Here is a 21,109-nt window from a genome sequence, read left to right as displayed (position 1 = left end):
GGGCCTTCTCCACAAAGAGGATTTGTGCTTAGGAGGAGTCGAAAGATATATTTCTCTTCTGAGGAAGGAGAAGACTCCTGATCCTGCACTCCTGGTGTGTACTCCTGTGGTGTGTACTCCTGCACTCCTGGTGTGTACTCCTGCACTCCTGGTGTGTACTCCTGTGGTGTGTACTCCTGCACTGCACTCCTGGTGTGTACTCCTGCACTCCTGGTGTGTACTCCTGCACTCCTGGTGTGTACTCCTGTGGTGTGTACTCCTGCACTCCTGGTGTGTACTCCTGCACTCCTGGTGTGTACTCCTGTGGTGTGTACTCCTGCACTGCACTCCTGTGTGTACTCCTGCACTCCTGGTGTGTACTCCTGCACTCCTGGTGTGTACTCCTGTGGTGTGTACTCCTGCACTCCTGGTGTGTACTCCTGCACTCCTGGTGTGTACTCCTGTGGTGTGTACTCCTGCACTGCACTCCTGGTGTGTACTCCTGCACTCCTGGTGTGTACTCCTGCACTCCTGGTGTGTACTCCTGTGGTGTGTACTCCTGCACTCCTGGTGTGTACTCCTGTGGTGTGTACTCCTGCACTCCTGGTGTGTACTCCTGTGGTGTGTACTCCTGCACTCCTGGTGTGTACTCCTGCACTCCTGGTGTGTACTCCTGTGGTGTGTACTCCTGCACTCCTGGTGTGTACTCCTGCACTCCTGGTGTGTACTCCTGTGGTGTGTACTCCTGCACTCCTGGTGTGTACTCCTGTGGTGTGTACTCCTGCACTCCTGGTGTGTACTCCTGTGGTGTGTACTCCTGCACTCCTGGTGTGTACTCCTGCACTCCTGGTGTGTACTCCTGCACTGTACTCCTGCACTCCTGGTGTGTACTCCTGCACTCCTGGTGTGTACTCTGCTGCACTCCTGGTGTGTACTCTGCTGCACTCCTGGTGTGTACTCCTGCACTCCTGGTGTGTACTCCTGCACTCCTGGTGGAACCCCTAAGGGTTCCACCAGGAGTGCAGTCCTAGGTCAGTCCTGTGGCGAGCACAACCTGTTGTTGTGCTCGCCACAAGGGAAACACACACACACACCCAATAAAGTAGAGGGCAACGAAGAATAGAGTCCTCTACTGTAAAAGCATGTTGACTAGAACTCATACAGTGATATGTCATCCTATGAATGGCGGCCCACCTACAAACCCACTTGCCATGCTTGTGGGTAGAATTCCACGGCACAGCAAGGATCGAGCACCACCTGTTAGAGTCATTGGCTGCATGCTGCTAAAAAGCAATCACAGAGTGTGTAATGACGCCTTTCTCGCCAGTGCTCCCCTGCACTTTGTGGTGCAGAACTGACTAGGAGACAGATACCTTGATGTGTCAATGGCAGAACCCTGGCATAGTTGAGTACTGCACAGACAGGGAGAATGCCTTGATGTACCTGACCGTGCATGCTGTGCTCCGCTGTCATACTAACTCCCAGTGGAGTGAATAGGAACAGTGAGACATTGGCATCCTCAGTACCACTGAGCTCTGGTAATGGCATGGTGGTGGCATTCTACAGCATTGCCCCCTCTAGTACCTGATAATGCTCCAAGAGGCTGGACGCAGCCCTTGAAATTGTGTTGGGACTGGCTTACTGCTGTTTCCCTCATGGAACAGCAGCAGTGAAGTCCATGGTGATGGACAGTGTTCATGGTACTCTGCGGTCATCTCCATCTCCAGCGCTCGTGGATATTGGCAGTCTGGCAACACTGATAGAAGCCCTGGTGCCTGAAGGCATCGATGGACTGGCGGCAACTAAGGATGCCAGGAGCACATGCAGGCAGAGGCTCTGCAATCCCCAACTCGGCACTGACATGTTTCATGTGCCCAAAGGAACCGATGACTGCCAGTGCCATCAATGCTTCCCCTCGGCTAATCATCCATCCAAGGGCATCTCTTGCCAGAGGCTATGGCTAATGATAGCCTTGCTAGCGGCCATTAGCATCGATAGTGCAAAAATTCAGGCATGGCCTCCGATGCCCTCCCCGATCCTAGTATCCATGGTGCTCGATAGCCATAGGCCAGTGACGGGACAGCAAGATGCCCCTCGGTGCCCTTTCAGGACATTGCAAGGAGCCTGGCGGGCACTAGACCACTGTGCCTGGATGCCACGGTGTTCCGGGGTACCTTGAGTGGATGGTGATCTGGGTGCTTGATCCGTCCAAGGCTGAAACCCCTGTTGCCTGAGGGCTTCAGTGGCACTTGAGAGCTCTCAAGAGTCCCGACGATTGATGGCCTTGAGGACGACCAAGGCGCTCAAAGGCAATCTCAGTGCCTCGTAAATGGTGCTCGACCTCGTTTACAGCAGCAACGAATGGCATCGGTGGCCAACATGCCCAATGGCCTCCATGGTGGCCATGCATCTTGATAGCATCGAGGGCATCGATGGTATCAAGGCAGCTCTGCATTACGATGGTATTGAGGCCATGTACTGCAATGGCCTCGAGGGCAGCCACGGCATTGAGGCCATATACTTCGATGGCATCAAGAGCAGCCACATCATCAAGGCCACCCACCTCAACGGCATCGGGAGCGGCTGCAACATTGAGGCCATGCACCTTGAAAGCATCAAAGGTGGCCACACACACACCCCCCTATATGGGATCTAGGGCATTGATGGCATCGAAGGCCCTGAGGGCAATGAGAGGATCGTGGCACTCGATGGCAGTCCTGGTCCCGGACACTAGAGGTCTGTGCCGCTACTCCACCACATCAAGGTCCAAGACGTTCGATGACTCCGGTGCATCGAGATGATACCTACAGCACAGAAGACCCTTGCATCACCAAGGTCGGTCATGCACCTCTAAGGCATTCAGGGTGACCATGGCGCTGAATGGCAGTCCTGGTCCCCAACACAGTCCTGACATCGACGTGTCAGATCAACAATGTGCTGGCCGTAGATGTGCACAGGCAACTGTTACTGGGCATGGTACCGAAGGTGCGACAGCAAGCTGCTTGCCCAGGCTCCTGTTCACCCTCTCTCTCTCAAGGAGACTGCATGCCATCATAGGCAAGCAGGAGGGAAGGCTACATCGTCCAGGTCTCCTGCCCATGGAGACTAGTTCCTTTGAATGTGAGGAAGATGAGCTCTCCCCCCCATAGAACAGGGTGTGGTCCTCAATCACTTCACTGTCTGAACCTCCATCGTTACTGATCAATTGGTGAAATGACATGGAACTCGTCCCCCGGTAGAACTCATGCAAGTCCCCAAGCTCAGCGGCTTACACGGATCACCCATGGACTGCAATCAGTCAGTCCTACCAGCACCTGATAAAGGTACAAAAACTGACAAGAGCAAGGAGAGGACACAGATAGTAAACTGCAGGTGCAGAATTTATTTAATAAGGGATAGTAACCGACTCTGCCAGACTGAACAGTGACTAAGGCCCACCATGCGGCTGGCAAACAGTGGAAAGAAGAAGATAAAGGAAAAGAAAAGAAACTCCTGCAGCTCTAGAAAAAAAATCACTTACAAAAACTGTTAGGAGAGAGCAAAGCTGAATACCGTGATATACACGGCTCTGCAGAAAAAAAAAAAAAAAAAGAGACTGAGGGACTCTGCTTAGGGGGCAGGGTGATAATTACAGCTGCACATGCTCAGTAGGGCATGTTTGAAAGTTCTAGAATCTTTGAGATCAGAGTTCCAGACCAGGGTTTCATCTGATGATGTCACCCATGTGTGAGGACTACTATCCTGCTTGTCCTTGGAAAATTTTAATTTGTGTTGGAGATTTTTTGGTCTTTTCTGAAAAATCATAATTTTTTTATCTTTTCTAAGTTTACTTGTTAAGGCCCATAATTTGCAATAGGACTCTAACAGGTTTAGGTTCTTGGGTTATCACTTTCTTCCCATAATAATATATACACTGGGTGCCAAAGGATATGGTTTCCCACATGAAGTTTACTTATAGGTCTGGACTTTGTTGAACTCAGTCCAAAAGAATGCATCATAGCAGGGCAGAACATTTCTATTACCTGCAGAGGAATTCTCAAGACTGAAGCTTTCTGTGCAGAGATCTTTATACTCCCTGTCCTGTGGCATACAGAAGAATGTACCACTCTCAGAGGCCGATGCTATATCATCATGTAAAAAATGTGCATCCAAACTGGAACACGTTTTGTGAATGTGCGCAATTCCACCTCTCCTGGGAACTCGATGCAATAGACAAATGAACTGTCGCGCTAAAAGGGACACACAATGGATAATTTGTGCGTCCCTGGCACTTTGCATCGGGTGCCTAGGAGAGTGGCTGTGCATCCACAACAGTGACAGTGAATGGACCCAATTGGCAATAAATGGAGTGAATGAAGTAATATTAAGTGCCCGACATTTAATATTAATTTATTACTCCTTCAATCAGGCCAGAACTTGGGGATGCTTTCTGTGATTCCTCCTACTGTATTGCAATGATACTAATAGGAGGAACCACAGAAAGCAGGATTTTTTTTTCTTGTTGAGCTATTGTTAAAAAAAATACCATCTTAGAAGTGCAGGCCAGATGGATTCCACACATTAAGAAGGGTGGAAGGATGGCTAAAAAGTGAGGTGAAAGAAGATATTTTAGCCAAAAGATCTTCATTCAAAAATTGTAAGAAGGATCCATCAGAACAAATTAGGATAAAGCATAAGCACTGGCAAGTTAAATGTAAGACATTGATAATACAGGCTAAGAGAGAATTTGAAAAGAAGTTTGGCCATAAAGGCAAAAACTCATAATAAAAACATTTAAAAAATATATCCAAAGCAGGCGGCCTGTGAGGGAGTCTGTTGGACAGTTAGATGATCAAGGGATTAAAGGAGCACTTAGGGAAGATAAGGCCATCATGGAAAGACTAAACAAATTCTTTGCTTCAGTGTTTACTGAAGAGGATGTTAGGGAGATACCTGTTCTAGAGACAGTTTTCAAGGGTGACAATTCAGATGGACTGAACCAAATCACAGTGAACCTGCAAGATGTGGTAGGCCAGACTGACAAACTGAAGAGTAGTAAATCATCTGGACCAGATGGTATACACCCCAGGGTTCTGAAAGAACTAAAAAATGAAATTTCAGACCTATTTCAATTAATTTGTAAACTATCATTAAAATCATCTGTTGTATCTGAACACTGCAAGGTGGCCAATGTAACCCCAATATTTAAAAAGGGCTCCAGAGGTGATCCAGGAAACTATACACTGGTGAGCCTGACATCAGTGCCAGGAAAAATCGTAGAAACTTATGAAGAATAAAATCACAAAACCTTTTGATAGACGTTGTTTAATGGTACACAGCCAGCATGGATTTACCAAAGGGAAATCTTGCCTCACAAATCTCCTACATTTCTTTTTGAAGTGGCGAATAAACATGTGGACAAAGATGAACCAGTAGATGTAGTGTATTTGGATTTTCAGAAGGCGTTTGACAAAGTCTCTCATAAGACGCTTGTAAGAAAACTAAAAAGTCATGGAATAGGAGACTATGTCCTTTTGTGGATTGCAAACTGGTTAAAAAAACAGGAAACAGATTAGGATTAAAGTGGAAAAAGGTAAACAGTGGAGTGCCTCAGGGATTTTTACTTGGAATGTTGCTTTTTAATGTATTTATAAATGATCAGGAAAGGGGTACAACAAGTGAGGTGATCAAATTTCTGGATGACACAAAATTATGCAGAGTAGTTAAATCTCAAGTGGATTGTGAGAAATTGCAGGAGGACCTTGTGAGACTGGAAGATTGGGCATCCAAATGGCAGATGAAATTTAATGTGGACAAGTGCAAGGAGATGCATGTAGGGAAAAAATAACCCTTGCTGTAGTTACACAATGTTAGGTTCTATCTCTACCCAGGAAAGAGAAGGATAATACATTGAAATTGTCGGCTCAGTGTGCTGTGGCAGTCAAAAAAGCACACAGAATGTTAATTATTAGGAAGGGAATGGCAAATAAAATGGTGGATGTCATAATGCCTCTGTATCGCTCCATGGTAAGACCGTACACTTAATGATTGTAACTCAGCTACTGAACTCTGGTTAGACTCAGCCAAAAAAATAGCCGATGAAATAAACCCCATCAAAACAATAACTATCAAAGAAACAAAACAAAATAACCACTGGCATAATGCAAAAATAAAAGATGCTAAAAGAAAACTCAGAAAATTTGAAAAAAACTGGAGAAAACACAAAACAACTGAAAACCTAACCGAATTCAGGAAACATCTAGCTTTCTACAAACAACTGATCCTTAATACTAAAAAAGAATACTATTCCAATAAAATAGAAAAGTTTGCCAATAACCCAAGAACCTTATTCTCCATAGTAACGAAGCTCACACATGACAAACAAGAATCACCTCAAGTCTTCCTGAATCAAAATGCAATGAATCAGCTAAATTTTTTAGTGACAAAATATTAGACCTAAGAAACAAACTCCCAAAAAACAGCAAACAAGCAATCGTAATGCAAAAAAGAGATGTTAACATATGGTCCTCATTTATAGAAATATCAGAACAAGAAGTTGAATCAATGATAAAAAATATAAACCCTGCTCCACACAAAATCGATACAATACCAACAACTGAGATAAAAAAAGATTACCAATGTAGTAACCCCAACACTAACTAATATCATAAACCTATCCCTAACTGAAGGATTAATGCCAGATACACTAAAAGGGGCAATCATTAAACCAATCATCAAAAAGAAAAACAGTGACCCACTAATCTTCATTAACTACCGCCCAGTCTCAAACCTCCCTTTATTAGCTAAATTAATAGAGAAAACAGTACAGAAACAGCTAGCTGAACACCTAGACAATAACATACTGTATCCTTCACAACATGGCTTCCGAAAACACTACAGCACTGAGACATTACTTCTCTCACTAACAGACAACATACTAAGAGGTTTTGATAACAGTAAACATTACATCCTTATAATGCGTGACTTATCTGCAGCCTTTGATACAGTAAACCACAAAATACTACTAAAAAGATTTGAAGAAACTGGATTATATGACAAGACAATAAACTGGTTCAGATCCTACCTAAACAATAGGTTCTTTCAAGTCCAGATAAACACATTATTAGAAAAATTTAAACTTGAAACAGGAGTACCTCAGGGTTCAGCGCTGTCTGCTACCCTCTTTAACATATATATGCTACCCTTATGTCATCTGCTGGCAGGCCTAGGGATAATACATTACATTTACGCAGACAACATTCAATTAATTCTACCAATAGACGACACAATTGAAAAAACATTAAGTCTAGCTAAAATGTACCTAGACATAATTAAACAACTACTAAACCAAATGGAACTGGTTATCAACATTGACAAAACTGAATTCCTTCACCTTGAGAGAAAAAAATACTGAAATCATTCAAACACCGATAACCCTAAGAAATAACCAGAAAATTGAGCTAGCCGAAAAAGTAAGGAATCTGGGAGTAATAATGGACCCAGAAATCAACCTGAAGCAACACATATCTATAAAAGTAAGAGAAGGCTACACAAAACTCATGGTCCTCAGAAGATTGAAATATTACTCACACCCGCCCACTTCAGAACAGTATTGCAAACACTTATCTTTTCCAGCACAGACTACTGCAATGCACTCTTACTAGGGCTGCCAAGCACATTGATAAGACCACTCCAGATACTTCAAAATACTGCAGCCAGAATACTGACGGGGAAAAAAGAGGAGGGACCATATAACTGAAACTCTAGCAGACTTACATTGGTTGCCCATCGAATACAGGATAAAATACAAGGCCTTATGTACCATACACAAACTAATATATGATAAAAAAGCAGACTGGCTAAACACAGCCTTATGAGTACACGTTCCACAAAGAAACCTCCGCTCAGCAAACAAAGCACTACTAACAATCCCTTCAGTAAAGTCAGCAAAATTAACCCAAGTGAGAGAAATTGGCTGGGCCCATACTATGGAACACGATGCCCCCTGAACTCAGATTACAGAATAATCTCAAAACTTTTAAGAAAAATTTAAAAACATGGGTCTTTAAAAAAGCCTTCACTAAAGAGTGTGGAGGGTAGAGAAAGAAAGTACAGGATAATGCAGATGAGAATGAATTTACTCAATCCTACATTTAAGAAGTAATATCTCAAAGAGATAGTAACTCAATAACATATCTGGACTTGACCAACAATACTCAAATAATGATTTTATTTATGAAATTGTAACAACTTTATTGGCACCTGTTAGAATGTACGATAACCTACATTTACTTACCATAGTCTATGTGCCTATTTGTAAACCGTTGCGATGGTATATATCTTAGCGACGGTATAGAAAAGTTTTTAAATACATAAAAATTAAATAAATAAATAGTGTGCGCAATTCTGGTTACCACATCTCAAAAAAGATATAGTTACACTGGGGAAAGTGCAGAAAAGGGTGACCAAAATTAGAAGGGGCATGGAATGGCTCCTCCTATGAAAAAAGGCTAAAGAAGTTAGGGCTATTCAGTTTGGAGAAGAGATGACTGAGGGGGGATATGATAGAGGTCTACAAAATCATGAAAGGACTTGAACAGGTTAATGTAAATCAGTTATTTACTCTCTCAGATAATAGAAGGACTAGGGGGCATTCCATGAAGTTAGCAAGTAGTTCATTTAAAACAAATTGAAGACAATCCTTTTTCAATCAGTGCATAGTTAAGCTCTGGAATTCATTGCTGAGGATGTGGTTAATGCAGGTATGTAACTGGGTATAAAAAAGGTTTACATAAGTTCCTAGAGGAAAAATCCATAAACTGCTATTAATCAATAAGGAATAGTAGCTTGAGATCTAATTTAATGTTTGGGTACTTGCCAGGTTCTTGTGACTTGGATTGGCCACTGTTGGAAACGGGATGCTGGGCTTGATGGACCCTTGGTTTGACCCAGTATGGCAAATCTTACCGTATGTACTTATGAGCACGGCATGATACTGCTTTCTGTGGTTCCTCCTGTTTAGTATCAGGAGAATACTAATAGAAGGAATCACAGAAAGCAGGAATTTTGTTTTCTTTTCTTGAGTCCTTGAGCGCAGCATGCTTTAATGCCTGCTCCCGGACAGGAATTGAATTTGGTGCGTTAAAATGGGTGCCCTGGCCGCACGGCAATTTTTGGCATTGCTGAGCACTAGCTAATGACCTCATCTACATGGAATTTGCATGTGATGAGTGCTATTAGCTACGTCCTTGATTGGATGCGCTAATTCCCGTAATACATCAGGCGTAAGTCTAGCACATCCAAAACGCGTGTCCAACCGCGTGTTAAGTGGCACGCTGATCTAAGTGCCCGATATTGCATTGCCTCTTAGTGTTAAAGAATGCGTTTATTCTTTAGAAAGCAAAGAGTCCTTTCACCAGGAATACTAATCCTGTCAGAGAGAGGCAGAATACCTGATATTCTGCAAAACAGACAAATTACATGTCATCTGACTGCAAACATGAAAAAACACCAAAATAGTCCTGCTAAAAAGTCTGGTAAGTCATGAGACTGTCACAAACCCTGTTTTAATTTGAACAAGACAGCAAATGTCAAATGGCAGTTTATAATAATCATCCATTTCTTGTCCGTTTAAAAATAAAGACTCACCACAATTCTTGAGAGTGAGGAGTGGATGGTCCACTGGTAGTGGCTCCGGGACTGTGACATCCAAGCCAGCAGCTGCAATCTGACCACTGACCAAAGCCTGGTACAGGTCTTCCTGGTTCACCACAGCACCCCTAATAAGCACCACAATAAAATCAGAGCTGTGCCAGGAAGAGAACAAAACCAGCATTGTAGGCCATGATATCAACACAACCCGCAAATCTGCACAGAGGCCCCAAATAGACATGTACTATTTATTTATTAATTTTTATAAAATTTGTAGCCCGCACTCATACCAATTGTTCGAGGTAGTTCACAGTAATCTTTCAGAAATAGGTTTGACAGAAAATCTGTGGCTATCCTGTAAATTTTTTAAAATGCCCACATTATCAGATTTTCAAATTAACTATGCAAATCTGAATGGATTTCAAACTTGCTAGTATGTAAGCTCAAGGTAGGAGGGGGTTTGGTATAGCGTGTCAACTTTCTTTGGCTCTTCAAAAAATCCAAAGCGGATTTCACATAATCGATGGGCGACATTTCATAGTTTCTTTGGATCCACTGAGAAAAAAAAAAAGACTTTCACAGCAGATCCAGGGGAAAATCCAGTTTTCCTGACATACTCGAAATCAGGCTGAAATCCAACTGGTTGGAGTTCAATCTTGAATTACTTGCATATCCCTATCAATAATATTCTGCTACTGCATAGATTCAACATGAGAATCTTAAGAAGAGAATCAAAATGTAAATCAATTCTGGTCACCTGTTAGCTACATCATCTCCAAGCAGCTGTCCCAGAGGCAGCCCTCCTCCACACCTCAGAGTTCACACTTGTTTTTTAATCTGTGGGTTGCATGCACTTGTCATTGTGCTGAAGATCACATCTAAGTTAAAAAGTATCATTTTTGTAAAGTTCACAACAGCAGTCTGATGGCTGGACCTTGTTTCACCTATTTGATCCTTTACTGCTCAGCATGTAAAGCAGTACTATTTTGAGTAGCATTGCACTCGCTGTATGAACAACATTAAGTACTGCATTCAATAGCAAAACATGTAGTTCTTCTGGAAAGGCTCTCTGGGTATTCCTCACCCTTTACAGTATGAGATGCCTGGACGGCAGACTCAGGAGTAACACAAGAAAATTTCATCATAGAAAGAGTGGTGGATGTATGAAATGGCCTTTCAGTGTGTGACGTTTGGTGGTCCATGGGACATACCTTTGAACACAGACAGCCTCCTCCCATGATGGACCGCATGCATCGGCAAGGCCCTGCTCTACTCGTGGTCCTGACACCATCTGCATGCTACCCTGCTTCAGCCTTTTCCTGGGCCCCCTTTAGGTGCGCACGTGCAATGTGCTTGGATTCTTTTTTTTTTTTTATTCAATTTTAACATTTAATAATACAAGATCACTCTTGATAAGAAAAAGCATTTAGGAAGCAAACATAGTTACAAATTTACAACAATTACATCCACAATGCTACATTCAGTCCTCAATTATAAGGAGACAATTTGGACAAAGTTTCCAAAAAAAAAAAAATTAAACTTACATCAATAATGTACCTTGCAACGTACTCTATTAATTTATAGGGCTCACTGAACATATTGATACTATGGAGACTCTAACACAGAATTCCCCACTTGTGTTTTATCACTCAGAAAGATTGATAATTGAGGAGGAGTATAAAACACAAAGGATTTACCCTTGTATCCTATACAGCATTTACAAGGATATTTAAGGCGGTAGGTAGCCCCTATTTGGAGAACCTTTGCCCTATATGAAAGAAATTGTTTCCTCCTCTTTTGTGTTGACTTTGAAAAGTCTGGGTAGATTCTTATGACTAAAGTCAAAAAGGATTCCACAACCTATGCTTAAAAAATAATCGGAACACCCAGTCACGATCAGTCTCAAAGACAAAAGTGGTTAATAATGTAGCACTCTGTACCATATCTATGTAAACCGGCATGATGTGATTGTATCATGAATGCCGGTATATAAAAATTTTAAATAAATAAATAAAATAAATATCACTATCAGATGTCTCCAAAATTTTGGAAACATCCAAACTAGTTTCCAACTTATCCATAACCTGTGCACCCTCCTGCTCTTCCTGTTGTACTCCTTTTTTATACATTGGAATGTAGTAAATCTTAGCTAATGGTGGTATTGTGTTTTCTGGTACCTTAAGGACTTCTAGTAAATATTTCTTAAACATTTCTTTAGGTGACATATGTGGGAGCATTGGAAAGTTAACAAAACGAAGATTTTTCTTTCTATTAACATTTTCCAAATTCTCCAATTTCATTTGCAATATTTGATTTTCTTTTATCATTGCCTCTTGTACCAGTTTTGTACAATCTAGATCTCCTTTAATTTTCTCTAATTCTTTAATTTCTTTATCCTTTCTTAGCTCCATATTTGTTATATTTGCTTGTAAATTATTAACTTTTTCTATAACAGGATTTACCTGAGCTACCACAGAATTCTGCAGACTCACTATAGCTTCCATTATTACATCCAGTGTAACTACTTCAGGTTTACTTATTTGTGGGACACATATCTTAGGCAAATAAACAGAGCTATCCATCTTTATTGAATCCTTGTGGGGATCTCCTTGTACCAAGTTCAGTGAGGTGGTCTGTCCTAACCGGACTTCCACCGGGCTTTCCATCACAGACAAATCCAGGGGCTTTGGGCCTACTAATGGAGATCCTAACTCTGCGACTTCCGCAGGTGAGCCCTCCCTCCAAAGCCCATGGGCTCTGGATGTAGCCGGGTTAACAGGTGGTTCCCTTTGGATCGGGGATAAGGATGTTGATAGGCCCAATGGAGAGACTTCAGAAATAAATTCCAGAGGACCCTCAATCTGCGCCACTTCCGATCTTAATGTACGTTGCACATGAGAGTCCATAGGTCCTTTTATAAAAGTACCAGGGGTAGTGGTAGGCTCATCTCTCTCCTTGGCTCTTCTTTTTCTTACAGAATGAGGCATAGTTTTAACAAATATGCAACTCAGAACCTAATAGGCTCCCACGTTTCAGTACATCTATACTTGACTCCTTATTTGAGGAGAGGATTTGCTGCAAGGGTTACTTACAGTTACGAAGATAAAGCTGTACTATTTCAAATTCCTCTCAAATCCGACACAAAGCCGCACTAAGCCGTGCGCCCTTAAGAAGCGCGGCTTAGGACAAGCGCCGGCGACGACAAGCGCCGCTGCTGGGCCGATTTTATGTGTCTGGTCGTCCCGCCTCGATGACGTCACGAGTGGGCGGGGTTAGCAGCGTCGTCGGGGCCGGGTAGCCTCACCTCGATGGTCCCAGGGCCAGGGCCGAGCTGCCCTTACCTCCGCAGGTATTTTAAATTAATAAGGACCCTCTCTCCTCCTTCTCCTGGGAAAAGTCTGCTGCTGGGCCGATTTTATGGGCCTGGTCGTCCCGCCTCGATGACGTCACAAGTGGGCGGGGTTAGCAGCGTCGTCGGGGCCGGGTAGCCTCACCTCGATGGTCCCTGGGCCAGGGCCAGGGCCAGGGCCGGGCTGCCCTTACCTCCGCAGGTATTTTAAATTAATAAGGACCCTCTCTCCTTCTCCCTCGTGCTTGGATTCTTAAAGGGCCCATGGCATCCTCAGATAACGTCACCTGGCCTGGGATATGAAAGGGCTTCACATGCTGCCACGCACTGCCTCATCCACAGGTCTTCTGCCTAGAGTAGTACGTGTTGCTTCTGCGTTCCTGCATTCTTGTGCTCCAGACTTGCTTAGTCCAGCCTGTCTTGTCCAGCCTTGCCTTGCCCAGTCCAGCTGTCTCATCCAGTGTCTCCTGTTTCTTTGTCCATCCTCAGCCTGATCTCCTGGACCTGACTCTTGCTTTGGATCTGACCACGATTGCTTGCCTGCCACCTCGACATGACCCCTTGCTTTGGACAACCATTATTGCCTGCCACCTGCCCTGACTATTGGCTTGTTCCCAGTCTCTCCAGTCTGCTGCCTGTCCTGATCCTGGCTTGCCTCTGGACTCTTGCTTTCTCCACCGCACTTGGGACCCATCTAAGTCCTGCTGGCTGCCAGAACCCAAGGGCTCAATCTGGGGGGAGGTGGCTGGTATAGATGAAGCTCCAGCCTGTCCCACTTCAGGGCGCGTTCACCAGCTGTTGGCATAGGCCTCATAGATTCGCCTATGAGGCTGCTTCAACTACGCCATAGCAAAGAGGGCTCACTCTCAAGCTGCTCCTCACACAGTGAAAGTGGTGAAGGCAAAAACAGAAATGGAATGCGATAAACCATGGGGTAAGCCCAAATGATCTTGAATTGTGAAGGAGTGAAAACTGAGACAAATATCAAGTAAGATATCAAGTAGTTTTCCATCAGCAAGCAAGCATGAATTAGCCATTACTCGTGGGTGACATCATCTGATAGCACCAACATGGGACCCAGCTCTCGGACTTCAGTAAAGACTTTACTGAACATGTGTAGGAATTCCAGCACATGCATGCTGCCTCATGAGTCCCTTAGTCTTTTTTCATCCAAGTCTCTCTCAAAATGTTTCATCTTTTGGCCTTGTGCCTTGTTGCAGGCTCATTGCTTCTTTGATTTTTGCTGCTGCCTTGGCAGCCCTTCAAACAGAACTTTTCAGTTTTAACCAAAAAAAAAAAGAAGAAATGAAAGATGAATAAGGGAAACCCAAGAAGCCTGCACTCAGCAACTTTAAGGACTTTATCTGTGGGTGCTGAATGTCCACTACAGATAAGCATATCATCTGCTATTACTGCCTGGGGCTGGACCATGACTCCTACTGCTACAGCTATAGTCAGATTACTTTTAGGGCACAGCAGCACCACACCTGGAAGATGAAGTCCCTAAGGAAGGCACTGGCGGGTAAGAACCTCAGCAGAGCTACTCTTCATCCTGTAGTGAGATATCATTGAGCTCTCAATGCAAGAAGCTGAGGTGGGAATCTGTCTTCATCTTGATCCTGCAAACACAGGAAAGCTCCCCACCCAAGGCACCAGTTCCCAAATCCACCTCAGGACAGGGAATGAGAGTGGTATTTACTGAGAAGGGTGTCCAAACACACGAGGGACTACTTTGGGGCTATCCCCTTCAGCAGCAAAGAAAAAGTTGGCTCCATAAGCACCGGGCTCCACTGAAGCAGGTCCTTCCTTGATGGGAGATAGCCTCACTCGCACAAGCCCCTTCATCCTTCATGGCAAAGAAGATTCCTATGGTATTGAGAACTGTTTTACCTGGACCTGAGACCAATTAGGGTGCCATTCTTATCCTTGTTGCGGAGCTCAAACTCTAAGGCACTATTTTCCCCCTTGTCGTGGCATGCCAAGGCGCTGTCAGTTATATCAAAGAGAAGCATTTCACTGCATAAGCCCAGGAGTCCCATTGCTGAGACTAGGGTTCAAAGGAAGGTACAGCTAGTGCCATACAACAAGAAATATCGACTTAGTTTTTGGGTACTTGCCAGGTTCTTATGGCCTGGATTGGCCACTGTTGGAAACAGGATGCTGGGCTTGATGGACCCTTGGTCTGACCCAGTATGGCATTTTCTTATGTTCTTATGACTTAGCCAGCATGGAGTGCCTTGCAGCCAGTCGCTGCTGTAACAGAAGAAGCTACCATGGTGCAGAGTTCCTACAAGGCTGTACAGACTGCCTTTAGTGATAACCTGATCTGGGTTTCTGACGAGGATGTCTCTCTTCCAGCTCCAGTGCAGAGGGCTCCCCAGCCTGTTGGGGCCCAGCTGTCAAAGCTAGTGAAGAATTGATTTGCTTCCTTAGCCTTGGAGAACAGAGGACATTAGAACCTATCCTATCCAAGATGGAGGAAATGTTCCCACAAAAGGGGAGCTGCCCAAAGTCCCACACTAGCACGTGCCTCTTCTCAACAGCTTCCGGAATTAGAAGTCCTCACCATGAAGTAGTTGATTCTCATTTAGTGGAGTACCCTCACGAGACCAAAAGGGATGAAGCAGACTTCGTACATTCTGAGTTCTTACCAGATATTTCTCCCTCAGAACTGCGGAAATCTCCTCCTCGGTCACCTTTATCCCCTTCGGGGTCCATGGCTTAGTGTTTACCCATGGTTGGAAGATTCTACAGGTATTCCTTCAGGTCTCCTATCTGACTTGCCTCAGCATACTTCTCCTCTGGAGGATCTCTACTACTGCAAATGCTTGGATAAACTGGCAAAGATGCTATCATCAAGTTCAGGAAAGAAAAGGACCTCAGAACAAATATGCTCAGACTTCTTCTGTTTCTTCAACCTCCAGTGAATTCTGTGGCTATCCCGCTTCATAAGCTTCTTTAGGACCTCCAGATGAGGATGTGGCACATCAGGCCTGCTGGTAGCCCAAAAAGTGAATTTAAAATGTCATTTAAACGCCTCCAGGTTTTGGGTTTGTCCAACTTCCTCACCACTCAGAAGTGGTGGTGTCGGCTTTGAAACATGCCAAGTGCACTTATGATCACTCAAAACACACCTTCTGAGGACACAAAGAAGCTGGATATATTTGGGAAAAAAGGTTTTCCAGGGGTCCATGCTGAGTATCTGGATTACGGCTCACCAACTCTACATGGTGCAGTATTTGGCATTATTCAACAGACCCAGATCAAGCAGACTGCCAAACAGTGGATGATGTGAAGGAATGTGAAAAGAACTTCATCTGTTCCGCTTCTTAAGCTTTTGATTCTATGGTCAGGACTTCAGCCACTTCTACAGAAGCCCAACAAGCTCTTGTGGCTGCGAGTGAGTGGCCTCCGATAGGACATGTATCATCATTATAATCTTGCAGACGTCCCCATACAGAGGACAATTTATTCAGTGACAAAGTTGAAGAGATGGTGGTTCTGATTAAAGAGCATCAATCCACCTTGCAATCACTATCTGCTATGGCAGGGAACTAATCGGCTTCTGCCCAATGCCAGTGTTTCTGTGCAAGCATCCATTCTTTCAAATCACCCCTTCTACTCTTTTCAGTGTCACTGAGCTCCTCCCACTCTTCAGCAGCAGCAACAGCTGCCTGTTTGAGGTCAACAGTGGGAAAGGCATTAGGAAAGACTCACAGCAGATGACTAAGCTGCATCAGAGCAGGGCATTCTTTATCCTGGATACCAAGAGGCAGAAATAGAGGGAGCAAGGATGTCCCAGTGGCTCATGGAGAGTTCTCAGGAGTACAAAGGTTCAGAGAACCAGCAGTGGCTGAGAAGGGATCCATTAAATGAGTATTTCTCTTTACATGTCTGTTGTTGTCCAGCATAACTCCTTGTGTATGTCTGCAACTGTCTTTTCATGTGGTGTCTGTGCTTCATGCTGGCATGATATCTACTATGTTCCCCTATTTTGTTTTGTAAGTCAGTTGGTCCAACTTTTACAGACTTCATGCTCCCTCCTTCTATCCCTTTCTGTTTTGTATATATATGTGCGCAAACGTGCACATGTATGGATATGCTTGTATTCTGTGGTGTTTCTTTTATGTGCTTTCTTGTTACATGCAATGGAAAGAATCTTGCTGTTACTGTATTCTTTGGGAAGTGTCTGTCTTGGTGCTTCTCTTTGTCCTTCTGGGTAACATTTGTCTTCGCACTTCTGAGATTAGTACCTTTTCATTCTTTGTTCATGTTTTATAATATAAATATCACCTCCTGAGTTTCTTCCAACTTCTCTTCCTGATTACTCAGAGCACACAGTAGCCTCCACAAAGGGCTGGTGTATTAAAGTCCAGGCATGCCACCATTAGATGCATACATTCTCTAGGGTTTGCTTAAGGAATGAAGAGTTGCTCCCTATTGGAGGTGTAGTTATAAATGCTGCCTTTTTTCTGCTATGCACCTGCTGCTGTTCTCTGTGCTGTTTATGATACAATGTGACTGGCTTTCCTCTTTTTTTTCTTTGCAGGCTTGTCGGGATATGCTAATACTCTACCTCCAGGAGCAGCAGGAGGAGGTGTCAGCCTCCCCTGAGGTATGGGTAGGACTTATAACACCCTTCTTCCCAAAGAAAAAAACAAGTGTCGAGGTCATCATGGTACAGTCTCTTTAAAGGAGACAAAAATGTCTCCAAACTGGACTTTTTATCCCCAACTACTTCCACAGCTACAAGAGCTGGTTCCCATAGAAAATAATAGAGATTAAACAGACAAAAGAGATGCCATCTGGCCTTATTTCTACTTTGAGTTGGAGTAAATATATTCAGGATTGAGGCCTCAGGAAGTCCAATAAAAAGCACCTTAGCTACATCAGTGGATAACCCTTTGGGGTAGGGCCCAAGTGAAGCCTGGATAGTGGTTAAGTGTTGGCAAATGTCATCTCCTCAACATTAAGAGGATAACTTTCAAACACATGCGGTAGCATATAAGCATGTATATAGCTGTCAGCATATCTACACAAAAGTACTGTATAACTTGCACATATGATATATGCACATATTATAAAATATGCATATCTACAACATAGCTGGTTGATTTTAAAACCCCTACGCGCTCCTTAGCTGGGAGATACACGTGTGACTCGGCGTGGCACGTGGATTTTAAAACCTGCGCAGGTACGCGCCTATCTCCCAGTAGGCGCACAAAAACTTTTTTCATCAAAATGGGTGGGGTGTGGGCTGGACATGGGTGGGCTGGAACCGCACCATGAAGTCTGCGCGTGTTTATGCATTCAAATGCGCACCAGGGTCCCCTACTGCTTAACTTTACTTCTGCTATGGATGGCATGTAAGTCATGTTACAAAAAAACTAGGCTAGTCAGCGGGGTTTTAAAACTTGGGGCTAATAGGGTAAAAGGGAGGCAAGTTAGCTAGGGGGTTTAGGAAGTCCTCTCCTTTGCTGGGCCGAACTGTGAACAAACTGGAGAAACAGATAATTGCGTCAACGTTGTGATCTTATCTTGGAACGACGGTATATGAAACAAACAAATAATTAAATTCCCCCTACTTATGTGCTCGAATCACAATATGTGCACGCAATATAAAATTGTGCGCACATGTACATGCATATAGCTGATTTCATAACACGCGCATGTGTTATACTACTGCTGTGAACATGTGTGTGCGCGGGTCTTACATTTTACTTCTATGCGCATATGTAGGCTTATGCGCAAATACATGCAATGCATTTAAAACATGTATATCAATGCATTGAACATGCAGGCTTTTCCTATTTAAAAAACATACGCATGTATATTTTATACATGAAAGTAAAATAGCACTTATGTGTGTAAATTGGGACTTGTGCAAGTAAGTTGGCCAATTTTAAAGCATACATATATAAATTAAATCAACCATTTTACCAATTAGTTCACCAGTTTGCCCAGTCCTTCTCCATTGAGACCTTTCTGGTTATGCAACCTGAAGTCCTCCCAGTTCATCCAGATCTCCTACCCAGTCAGTACTACACAATACATATATCATCACTTAAGCCAGATAATTAGCAGGTGTAAAAATATGCAAATTGGCAAATGTATGCATGTAACTTTTAGTGTGTATTGGCTCCGCCTCTTTTTTAAGCATTTGTGTATGCACAAAAGTGAAAATGTTTGGATTACTTACCTGGTAATCCCCTTTTCCTTAGTGTAGACAGATGGACTCAGAACAAATGGGGATAGTATCCGCGTGCTAGCAGTTGGAGACGGATCTGACGTCAGCACGGGGGTATATAGCCCCACAGGAAGCGCAGCGAGTCAGTAATCTTCCTTGCAAAAGCTGTTATGGATATGTGTACTGACGCTCAGTGAAAAGTGAAAAAGTAGAAACAGGATCCCCCTGACCGATTGACAGTGGCTGGAGACCGCCAGCATTCACAACCGGAAGGCGTGGACCCGGGTAGAGCGTACGCTCTCATGGAAAGAAAAGCCATGGCTTACCTGGAATCGGTGAACCCATGTACACAGGCAGCAGGGCTGGATGCTGAGTCCATCTGTCTACACTAAGGAAAAGGGGATTACCAGGTAAGTAATCCAAACATTTCCTGGCGTGTAGCCAGATGGACTCAGAACAAATGGGATGTACCAAAGCTTTACTCCCAGCCAGGGCGGGAGGCTGCCTGAGGACCATGTAGTACCGCCCTCGCAAAAGCCGAGTCCTCCCTGGCCTGGACATCAAGGCGGTAGAACCTGGAGAAGGTATGGAGGGAGGACCATGTCGCTGCTTTACAGATCTCTGCAGGAGATAGCATCCTGGACTCCGCCCAGGACGCTGCGAGTGCTCTGGTGGAATGAGCCTTAACCTGAAGAGGCGGAGCCTTCCCAGCCTCCACGTAGGCAGCTCTGACAACTTCCTTAATCCAGCGGGCAATGGTGGGCCGAGAGGCCGCTTCACCTTGCTTCTTCCCGCTGTGGAGGACGAACAGGTGGTCCGTCTTTCGTAGTTCTCGTGTCACGTCCAGATACCTGGGCAGCAATCTGCAGATGTCGAGATGGCGTAATAAACGGCCTTCTTCAGATTTCTTCAAGCCTACTGTGGTAGGCAAGGATATAGTCTGGTTAAGATGAAACTGTGAAACCACTTTAGGGAGAAAGGAGGGAACCGTCCGAAGATGGATAGCCTCCGGAGTGATCCGTAGAAAGGGATCGCGGCAGGATAGTGCCTGTAGCTCAGAGATGCGGCGTGCGGAACACACCGCCAGCAGGAACACCAACTTCAGGGTGAGAGACCGAAGAGACAAGCCCCGAAGGGGTCGGAAGGTGGATCCCGCGAGGAAATCCAAAACAAGATTAAGATTCCATAAGGGCACAGGCCACTTTAGTGGCGGGCGAAGATGCTTGACACCCAGCAGGAAACGAGAGACATCTGGGTGTTTGGCGATGGTCTTGCCATCCCTCCTGGGACCATAGCAAGACAGTGCCGCTACCTGAACCTTGATGGAGCTGAGGGAGAGACCCTTCTGAAGCCCATCCTGCAGAAAATCCAACACAATAGGTATGGTGGTGGCATGTGGATTGGTGTCATGAGAGGCACACCAGGCTTCAAACACTCTCCAGATCCGTACGTAGGTAAGGGATGTGGAAAACTTGCGAGCTCGGAGGAGTGTATCAATCACGGGCCCCGAGTAACCTCGTTTCTTCAGCCTAGCCCTCTCAAGGGCCAGACCGTAAGAGAGAATTGAGCTGGATCCTCGTGTAGAACGGGACCTTGATGTAGAAGGTCCTGGAGAGGAGGCAGGGGAAGAGGCTCCCCTGCTAGTAATCTTCTCATGTCCGCGTACCAGGGTCTTCTTGGCCAGTCTGGTGCCACTAGGAGAACTAGGCCCCGGTGAGTCTGAATCTTGTGGATGAGGGCGCCCAGCAGAGGCCACGGAGGGAAGGCGTACAGGAGAGTCCCTGGAGGCCAAGGCTGGACCAGGGCATCGATTCCGCGTGAGAACGGGTCGCGCCTGCGGCTGAAGTATTTGGGTACTTGAGCATTGGACTTGTCCGCCAGTAAATCCATGGCTGGAATCCCCCAATGATCGACAATCATCTGGAAAGCTGTGTGGGACAGCTGCCACTCTACCGGATCCAGGC

General features: G+C 44.7%; 1 protein-coding gene across 3 annotated transcripts in view; it reads right to left on the bottom strand.

Moving 5' to 3' along the window:
• The window catches only part of GRHPR (glyoxylate and hydroxypyruvate reductase), a 152,149-nt gene that overhangs the window by 15,305 nt on the left and 115,735 nt on the right, over positions 1 to 21,109 (bottom strand). For 2 of the 3 annotated variants that reach the window (XM_029603025.1, XM_029603042.1), the window contains one exon: positions 9,607 to 9,737. In XM_029603025.1, the coding sequence (XP_029458885.1) occupies positions 9,607 to 9,737 (131 nt within the window). Of the gene's footprint in view, positions 1 to 9,606; positions 9,765 to 21,109 lie in introns of all 3 variants that reach the window. The other variant, XM_029603034.1, reaches the window with a different exon arrangement.

Source organism: Rhinatrema bivittatum, chromosome 1 (assembly GCF_901001135.1).
Source record: "Rhinatrema bivittatum chromosome 1, aRhiBiv1.1, whole genome shotgun sequence".
In the NCBI taxonomy this organism is placed as follows: Eukaryota; Metazoa; Chordata; class Amphibia; order Gymnophiona; family Rhinatrematidae; genus Rhinatrema; species Rhinatrema bivittatum.
The sequence above is the reverse complement of the archived record's forward strand: the minus strand, read 5'-3'. Positions and strand labels throughout refer to the sequence as shown.